At 36.9% G+C, this 10,324-nt stretch overlaps 1 protein-coding gene across 1 annotated transcript in view; it reads left to right on the top strand.

Annotated features, from left to right (window-relative positions):
* USH2A (usherin) overlaps positions 1–10,324 on the top strand; it is a 624,012-nt gene that overhangs the window by 370,615 nt on the left and 243,073 nt on the right. The window contains exons 37-38 of the mRNA XM_045011456.1: positions 4,233–4,384; positions 8,750–8,912. Of these exons, the coding sequence (XP_044867391.1) occupies positions 4,233–4,384; positions 8,750–8,912 (315 nt within the window). The remainder of the gene's footprint in view (positions 1–4,232; positions 4,385–8,749; positions 8,913–10,324) is intronic.

The raw sequence follows: 10,324 nt of genomic DNA on the forward strand, positions 1-10,324 counted from the left end.
ATATGGTGCATATTATAGATTTAGAACTACAGCTGGGCAAAAAAGACTATTTGCGAATTTGGGTTGAATTCAGCAAATTGTTTCAGCCAAAAACAAAAACCAAAACTGATAATGAAAAATTCAGAAATGCCGAAATGAACCAGTTTGAAAATGTCATTACAGTTCCATGTTTCATTTTGAAATGTTGTTTCATTTTGACACTTTGTTTCAAAATGCCGTTGCCATTTAATCTGAGCAAATTTCTTGTTTGTTTTTTGTTTTGCTGAGAAAAAAAATCACATTTGACTTTTTTTTCCTGGTTTGAGGGGATCCTAAACTGAAAAATCAGTTATTCACTCAGGTGTATTTAGAACTCAGCTGTGATCATATGGAAACACAAAACGTCCATATGAAACAAACCACATGTTGCATGATGTTTAAGGCACCAAGATTGGCTGGAGTAAGAATTTTCCGCCCTCTCACCTACTCTGCCTGCTGCAATTCACTGTTTTCCTATGGGGAAGGACCCCAATTTTGAAGGATCAGTGCCCCTGTTGAACAAAGGGTCAGTATTATAGCTCTATGAAATACTTAAACCCACTTTAATATTAGCTTTGAATTTGAGGTTCACTGTGGCCTGGTCTACACTAGGCATTTAAATCGGTTTTAGGAGCGTAAAACCGATTTAACGCCACAACCGTCCACACTAGGAGGCACCTTATATCGATTTTAATGGCTCTTTAAACTGGTTTCTGTACTCCTCCCTAACGAGAGGAGTAGCGCTAGTATCGGTATTACCATATCGGATTAGGGTTAGTGTGGCCGCTGATCGACGGTATTGGCCTCCGGGCGGTATCCCACAGTGCACCACTGACCGCTCTGGACAGCAATCTGAACTCGGATGCAGTGGCCAGGTAGACAGGAAAAGCCCCGCGAACTTTTGAATATTTCCTGTTTGCCCAGCGTGGAGCTCCGATCAGCACGTGTGGCGATGCAGTTAAAAATCAAAATAAAGAAAGAGCTCCCGCATGAACCATGCGGACGTGATCGCTGTAAGGGCAGGCAAATCTGTTCTATCAGCGCTCCGTTACAGAAGACGAAATTCAAAATCATTTTTTTAAAATCTCCAGACAGACGCCATAGTAGGGGCTCAGCGCACTGCTGCGTGACAAGCGTAACGGAAAGCCAAAGAATCAAGTGGACGCTCATGGACTGGAGGACTCAAGCTATCCCACAGTTCCTGCAGTCTCCGAAAAGCATTTGCATACTTGGCTGAGCTCCAAATGCTTCTAGGGTCAAACACCGTGTCCGCGGTGGGTCAGGGCATAGCTCGGCAATTTACGCACCCCCCCCCACCCCCAGAAGTGAAAGGGAAAACAATCCTCTCTTGACTCTTTTACATGTCACCCTATCTTTACTGAATGCTGCAGATAGACGCGATGCTGCAGCCGTCAACACTAACATCCTCACTCCCCCCCCCTCCGCCATGGGTGGCTGATGGTGCAATACGACTGATACCTGTCCTCGTCATCAGTCTATTGGCACATGGGGCAGTGCAAAAGGGCTGGTAACCATGCCGACTAGCATCAGTGAGGTCAATCAAGGGCGCCTGGCCCTAATTTTTCCTTGTAGATGGTGCAGTATGGCTGGTAACCATCCTCATAATAGCAACAGGGGGCTGAGCTCCATCAGCTCCCACCCTTCATGTGTAAAGAAAAGATTCAATTGCCCCTGGACTAGCAGAGGGATGCTGGGCTCCTCTTCTCCACACTCCTTACTGTCCTGTCTGGACTATCATAGCAGCTGGAAGCTGCCTTCCACTCATTTCTCACTAACAAGTCACTGTGTCTTATTCCTGCATTCTTTATTAATTCATCACACAAGTGGGGGTGCAATGCTATGGTAGCCCAGGAAGGCTGGGGGAAGAACGGAATCAACAGGTGGGGTTGTTGCAGGAGCACCCCCTGTGAATAGCATACAGCTCATAATTTCTGTGGGATCTGACACAGAGCAGCTGTGCTCTCTGGCTCTATGATACAGTGGCTCTCTAGTACACTTGCCCATATTCTAGGCAGGACTGATTCTATTTTTAGATACCAAAAAGGAGGGATTTACTCAGGGAGTCATTCCCAATTTTGGCTTTTGCGCCCCTGGCTGATCGGCCAGGGGCACTTATGACAGCAGCAAATGGCACAGTGCAAAAGGACTGGTAACCATGACCATCTTATTACCAATTTATGGTATGGTAGATGGTGCAGTATGGCTAGTAACCATCTCTGCTATCATGCAAAAGCAAAAGCATGCTTCTGTGTAGCGCTGCTGAATCGCCTCTGTGAGCGGCATCTATTACACATACGGTGACAGTCACAAAAGGCAAAACAGGCTCAATGATTGCCATGCTATGGCATCTGCCAGGGCAATCCAGGGAAAAAAGCCGCGAAATGCTTGTCTGCCGTTGCTTTCCCAGAGGAAGGAGTGACTGACGACATTTACCCAGAACCACCCGCGACAATGATTTTTGCCCCATCAGGCACTGGGATCTCAACCCGGAAGTTCCAAGGGGCGGGGGAGGCTGCGGGAACTATGGGATAGCTACGGAATAGCTACCCACAGTGCAACGCTCCAGAAATCGACACTAGCCTCGAACCGTGGACGCACACCACCGATTTAATGTGTTTAGTGTGGCCGCGCGCACTCGATTTTATAAAATCTGTTTTACAAAACCGGTTTATGCAAATCGGAATAGTCCCGTAGTGTAGACGTACCCTGTGTTTGCAAACCTCAGCCTATTGCTATAGTCCTATGAGATGCGCATGGGTTGTCTGCATAGCAGGCAAGCTAGAAATCTTCCTCTGAACTGGCCTTGGTTTCTCGTACAACCCCTTCCCCAGCTGCTCAACTGGCCTTTGGAGTCCACATTAAAACAGCTAAGAGGAGGAGGAGGAGGAGGAAGAAGGTATCCAGGTGTGAGGACGAAAAGAGTAGTTGGGGGTGGGAATGGGGTGCCCTTTGGAGGATTCAGTTGGTTGAACTCTAGATTGAAACAAACCTGTAAGGGACTATTTTCTTCAGTTAATGAAAACCAAACTGCTGTGTACAGTTCTTTCTCCCATTCATAAACTGAATTCTACAGGGTTCACACAGTCCTATTAGTGTCCCCATTGGACAAGTGAACACTTTGGGTTCCCTTAGACATGAGACCAGCAAATCCCTGCAATTTAGAGTTATTATCAGCAACACAACAACCAACCCCCTCCCCTCAAAATATTGCTAATGCTCAGTCTAAGTGGCTGGAGATTTTATTCCTTTGATTTTAATAGGAGCACAGCCATTTTACTACAAGATCTTTTCTCTAATATACTCTGAAACAATATTATTTCATATTCTAATAAATAAATTGACCAAAATAGGTACAAGGTAGGTTCTATTTAATCAAGCAGGTAAAAACTGTGATCTAGAAAAGGACAGATTAATAGTGGATCTAGTTTATTTGAGAATAGTGAACAGAAAGTCTACATGCCATTTGCCAACAAAAGGGAATTTCCCTAAGGTATTTAGTGTGACAGAATATATTTTCAGTCTGCTTATCATGCATCCTAAAGGTAATAGAGCTTTACATAAATATAGACTACAAGTGCTGACTATTTGAAATATTTTAGCATTAAAAATAGACCTTTTTTTTTTTAAAGTAAGGAATTCCTGTGTATATGTTCCATTGGAATGAAGGCTAAGGTCAATGTGATAGTTGAAGGGATTGTTCTTTTGGCCTTGCTCTGAGTTCTCCTTCAGCATTACATTTACAGTGTAGATCACTATTTTCTCTAAGTCTGAAGGTGTTAGGATTTAAAATGGTTGCTATATATCTTTCATGTCTTTGTTTTAATCTACATGTGCATTTGCATGCAGAGTAGGCTGTGAAAGAGAATTGCCTCAACTTTCTCAGTTCTAAGATTGCCTTGACTGTTTTAGTTCAGAAACACGTCTATTATACCATGCTCTTTGGAGCGGTGTAAATTTTGTACAAAATGAATGCAGACCACTTGCCAGATTTTCAACATTTAAAGATGGAGAGTACATTTTGTTTAACTGACATACATGAATTGCTGCTACAGTTCCTGAAATCCTTTCAGTCGCTTAAAATATTAGTTAACACCATCTTGGTATTTTGTAGCTTTCAAGGTTTTTTCATCACATACTTCTATTGTCACAGAGGTATTAAGTCGACCCTGTTAAATTTAACATTGTTTTTGTAGGTATTATTACTAGTTACGGATTGTATATGAATGGCATTCTGATGCAGAACTCATCACAGCTAAGTTATTATGCTTATGGACTTACTCCTTGGAGTCTGCATTCCTTCAGAGTCCAGGCATGTACTGCAAAAGGTTGTGCTTTGGGTCCATTGGTGAGTACCTCAATTTGCATTCTGGGAATGTAATAAATGTCAGATGGCAGTGAATATCAGAGTAAATGGTGATGATTCACTCTGGTCAGTACTAACCCATCTGGCAAAATGTGACATTTTATAAAAAATGCCATTTAAGAGCTGCTAAGGATTTGATAGGTCATCACTAGGCACTGTTCCAAAATAGCACATAGGTACAGTAAAAGAAGTAACAGGGAGTTAAATGTGAAGCTGAAACACATATTATTGAAATTAAGTAGAGTTAATATGTTTAAAAGGTGCAGATGTGGTTTAACCTGATATATAAGGACACACATAAAGAAAGAATTACTATTCCAGTAATGAACAAAATTCTAGCTGCCTGACTGAAAGGATTGAAGATAATTTGAGGATTATAGAAGACAAAACATGACGATACTACAAAAAAGATATGCTAATTGACAAATATTTTTAAATCCAAATCTGTGTTTAAAAGGAAAATATTTTATTAATCTGGTACAAAAAAATCACTGGATTTGCAATTTAAGATTACATTAATATCAGTGTTGACATCTGAAAACAAGTCTTATGAGACTTAAAACATTTATATGTTGTTCTAGAACTTTAGAGAAGCTAGTGGATTGATTAAATCAGTATGGTTTTTGTAACACTGTAGCTGATTAATAACTTCAATAATAATTGCTCTACCTGATTTTGTTTTAAATATTGCTAAAATGGCCCTTTATATTTTTCCAAGATTTAATTTTTCAGTAAAACTAACTCCCCCCAAAAAATACTTGTTTTAACAATTTAAAAAAAAATAATTGTCTAGTTATTTTGACAACATTCTACCTATCACTCTGTATTTATATTAACATCAGACTTTCTAATGGCAATGAGCTGTGCTATATAAATATTACCTCAAAGTAAAACTTCAGGGTTTAATTTTTGCATTCTTATTTTTGGTCACATTTCTCATTTTCTTCCCAAGATTAGTTGCTTTCAAATGCTGGTAACATCATCTATCCTTAGAACAGGGCTGAACACTTTATAACCATTAAACATTTTATAGCTAAGACTGCTTTGATGGATATTTACTCTTAAAAGCATGAGTGGCTTTTTGCCAGTTTTTCTTATCCGTTTTTAAAAACTTCACATATACCAGAAATTTAAACTTCTTTTAGGAATTCAAACTCCAGAATAAATATCTAGATATTACATAATTCACACCTGTTTCAGTGTGCAAATAGCACCATTAAACATGCGGTATCATAGAACCCCTATTGCAAATCATATATATAAAAAAATGTAATGCTAATTCAGTACATCAATGCCATCAAATATGCACTAAAATAAGGGGGAGACAAAACCATTAGTTTTTTTTTTTTTTTAAATTCACTTCTCCACTAAATTCCAAACACAGTCTTGACTTTCAATACAATTCAAAGTAAGGGTTGTTCTAGCTGATATTCACTGCATCCCATGCTCAGTACACAAACTATTTTCCCAAATCAGTGATCCATCTCTAATCACAGGAATTGAAGTACAATGTCTTTATTTAGAGCAACTCACCTAAATGCTGCCAGGAAGTTCGAGCACTACATCTTCATTTGATTTGTCTGAAAGATTTTTATATCAATTACAGTATAAATGCAACACTTTAAAAATACTTTGGCTCTTTGAGTACTCTAAATACTACAGGGGACATCTCCCAGTAGTAAACTGATATTATCCTTCCAGCTATTTTTGTTGCTGATCTTTTATTTAATGTGCCCTAATCGATTGAAGAGATGCTATGTGACTACCTTAAGCACCGGATTCCTCCAGCTTACATTTTCTGAAGGTAGCTGTGAAGATTTTAATCAGGTATTTGAGAGTTGCCAGTTGCATTTATCAATAAGGATTTGTTTTGTTTTAACTGCTTTTCATAGTGATTAAAATTTATTTCAAGTGAAATATAAACCTAGAAAATATGTATTCCAAAATGTTTAATTTTAATTTCTTGCAAGCAAAGATAATGGTGTCTCATTTTAGAATCTGTACTAATTTTATCCTGCTGCTTTTGTTAAGCTAAAAGGCTGTTCTTGAGGAAATAAAGTTAGATTTTCTATTTGATTCAGTAGGGGAAATCAGATGCATCCCTATATGTAAAACTCTGCTGTTTTTGAAATGTACAAACCACTGCAAAAACAATCAGCACGTGATTTAGAAAAATGAGAGAAATGAAGACAGTAGGGGGATGTCTTGACATTAATTTCATAATATAATGAAAGATAAATATGATTAATGGTCAGTGAATATTTCTATTCTCATCTCACTATTTAAAACATACTAATTTAACCTTTTTAGGCTAAATACATTTTTAGTATATTCTCCTAATCTACTTTGCCAAAAATATTTAGTACAATATAAACATTATTGTTACTTTACCCCTATTTTAGAATTTTTATTTGTATGGTTGAAAAGTATTTTTGTTACTTTGAAAATTATTATTAAAATACACCTGGAAATATCAAAAGATTGAAAATATAAGATAATGTGTAGAAAAAGAAACAGTGCTTGTGTTATACAAAAGTATTTAAATACAGAGTGTCTATTGTTTACACAAATAGTGTCCCATTTAATGTGCATTTCCAGTATAGCCATAGTGTATGCTACAGACACTATGCTGATCATAGCTAGTATTTTTGTATTAGTAGCATTTTATACATTTTTTTTTACAATATGTGAGGAAAATAGGAGATGAAAAAAGACTTCATAATATTGCAACATGTTTTAAAATAACAAGATATAAATATGGTAAGGTAAGTGCAAGATTCAAAAGCTTTGGGATTTGGTGCAGATTACTTCATATACACAGAATTTTAGGAACTGCTTAAGCTTTTTGATAGAAGATAATTATAGTGCAGTACTGAAAATGAACCCCACCAATCACTCGCCACTCACAGTCATGGCTACACTTTATAAGACAGAACCAATGCAATAAATTAAACAGGTGTACACTCTGTGTGTCGTTGGGGGCATCAGCCCCTCACTCATAAGTCTGAGAACCAAGGCAGTCAGCTGGCCTCCAATTCTCTAAGGTGCTGGGGCTGCACGGCAACTTGCATTAGGCACTGAGTACATCACAGGATCTGACTTAGATTAGAAAGCACAGTATAGTGGAATCCTGTCATAAGGATTGATTTGGGGCAATCCCCATTTTGACTGCAATATCCAAATGCACACTCTGGTCCTGATCCAGCAATGTACTGAAGCATTTGCTTATCTTTAAGTCTGTGAGTAATCACATTGGATTCAGTGGGACTATTCACCTGTTTAAAGTTAAGCTTGTGCTTGAGTGCTTTACTGGATCAGAGAATATATAGAGGTCAGTAAACCAATGAACTTCCCAAACCAGATGTGCTAAGAAGTAAAATCACCATTTTACAAGGACAAAGTTCCTTTAGATGTCTTAATGCCAAAGCAGGTTTGACAGGTTAAAATTGGCACTAAACAGCACACTCACAAACTGTAACATTCTTTATCTGAAGCTGAGTGCCATTCAGAAAAGTATAAAAATCCTTTCCAACCTTAGAAAACTAATAAATTACGGGTGAGAAACAAACATGTCATCATAAATGAGAAATGACTTTGGGACTGTAAAGTTTGATCCATGGCACTGTGAATAATGGCCACAAGCCATGATTAATAAAACTGAATTCCACTGTAATTACAAATTTTTCATGTATTTATATAATGAAGCCCTAAGACTAAGATTTTTGTTTAAGATACAAGAATCTTAGTTTTAGGGCTTCTTTATATAAGTAAATGCTAGCTCTCTTGTCAGCTTTTATTTTCTCTCAAAGGCTACTTATTATTTCAACTTAAATCTTCCAGGTCCTGGGGCTGGAAAGTTAGTAATGTAATTCTGTTTCTGAACCAAACTTATCTAAGGATACTCTTTCTCTGTCAAATATCTGTAGTAATATACTAAGCAAACTTAAGCACATTTTTGTATTATAGTTGTCTTTTAACATCAGTAAATTTAAGAGACCTTGTTCCCCGCTCCATCTTTTCCTGGGTCACAGAGCAAGATTCATGCGTTTGAATCAGGTGCCACTGCATTTTCAAGACACTAGTGGATTTCTTTCTTTCTTTCTTTCTTTCTTTCTTTCTTTCTTTCTTTCTTTCTTTCTTTCTTTCTTTCTTTCTCATCCTCTTATAAAATATTTTAAATGGGAAGCAAATCTGGGGGTGGGAAGAAAAAGACATTATTTTTAAAAAACAATAGTATGCCACTGTTACATTTTTTAATCAGGGAAACTTGCATTAAAATGTATAATTGATTTATTCAGTTATTTACAAACTACAGCAACAAACTCCACATGACTGTTAAATTTGCAGGTCGAAGCTCGTACAACTGAAGCTAGACCTGAAGGTACACTTGAAGTATTTGCCACCATTGATGGATCCAGAGGAATACAAGTAAAATGGCTAGCTCCGAATAAACCTAATGGACAGTTAACCTATGCAGTCCTCGTCACTGGTCTCTTCTATGCCAATCAAGGTATTTTCTTTATAGTACATCTAATCTTACCATTATTATAATAATAAACTTAAAACAGTAGAATTCTGTTGGGGTTTTTTTCAAGTATTTCTTTAGTAGTGAATTTTAATTTTCTGCCACTATCTTTAAGTTGTTGATTTCAGAGAGAGAGAGTGACACACACACACACAAACAAATGGTTGATCCTTTTAGTAATATAATCATATATTACTGCAATTGCATATGGTACTTTACAGTAGCACCAACACATATATGGGCAAGAAAAGACAAGATCCTTGCCCAAAAATCTTTCAATCTAAAGATACAAACAAGGGCTCTGATCTTGCAACCCTTATTCAGACAAATAGTCCTTAATTCACATAATATCAGTATGTTCCCTTTTGTGAGTAAGAGTGACTCACAGTAATAAGATTGGCAGGTTTGGGTTTGTGTACAGTACAGTTCATACAAGCAATGATAAAGAGGTATTGCTTAGATTAGCAAGGCAACTTTCTGTTTTTCAGGAGAACATTTTTAGGAGTAGTACCTTCTGACACCAACCACTTATTCTTTTCAAAAATATTTGAAAAAAAATTGTAGCTTTATTTTGTTTAACAAAACAGTTTCAACCCATGAAATAAATAGGTGAAAAGTGATCTTAATCTCTTCTAATGTACATTAAGGGCAATTATCTTGTCTTTCTACTGTATTTGCACCTTCTGTAGTTATTTATACCAGTGCAAAGTGATACAGTGTAGGTGTAAAATTCTACCAGATCAGATTGGTGTTTTACACTCACTTTGCATATTTGTAAAGGAATATACAAGACACAATTAACTGTAACCAGGGCAATTGTTTAATGCTCTACATTGAATGCATTTTCAAGCAATTGCGCAGTGCAACAACTTTTAGGTACAATTCTGTAACAACTTATTATAAAATACACGAGCAATGAATAATAAACATTGATAAAAATGTATGTGCATGTTTACTATGTTAATTCAAGCTATCAAGACTCTTTTAAGGTATAATAAAATATACACAAATAACATTTATAAATTCTACCTTAATAGCAAATATCATTAATTGTTGTTGTCTTTTAAATTATGATTGTTGTAAGGTATCTATAAAAGTATTTCTGGTGATATTGATAATTGTGAAAAAACTGTGCTGAAAAACAATGTTCAGATGATAGTTATTTACTCTGTGTTAATCCTTCTATGTACTGTAGGCAAATAAAATTTAATCAGTATCCTAAGCGCAGTAATAGGCGTGATGCTGAATCACTGATGGCTTTATAAGTTGTCTTTTTTAAATAATCAAAATAAAAACAGTTTGATTCTTCCAGTATTGCCAATACAGAAAAATACATACTGCAATTTCTGTCCTCTGAGAGGAAGTATATAAATGCACTTGTTTGTGTAGATGTTTGA

This window comes from Mauremys mutica, chromosome 3 (assembly GCF_020497125.1).
Source record: "Mauremys mutica isolate MM-2020 ecotype Southern chromosome 3, ASM2049712v1, whole genome shotgun sequence".
NCBI lineage: Eukaryota > Metazoa > Chordata > Testudines > Geoemydidae > Mauremys > Mauremys mutica.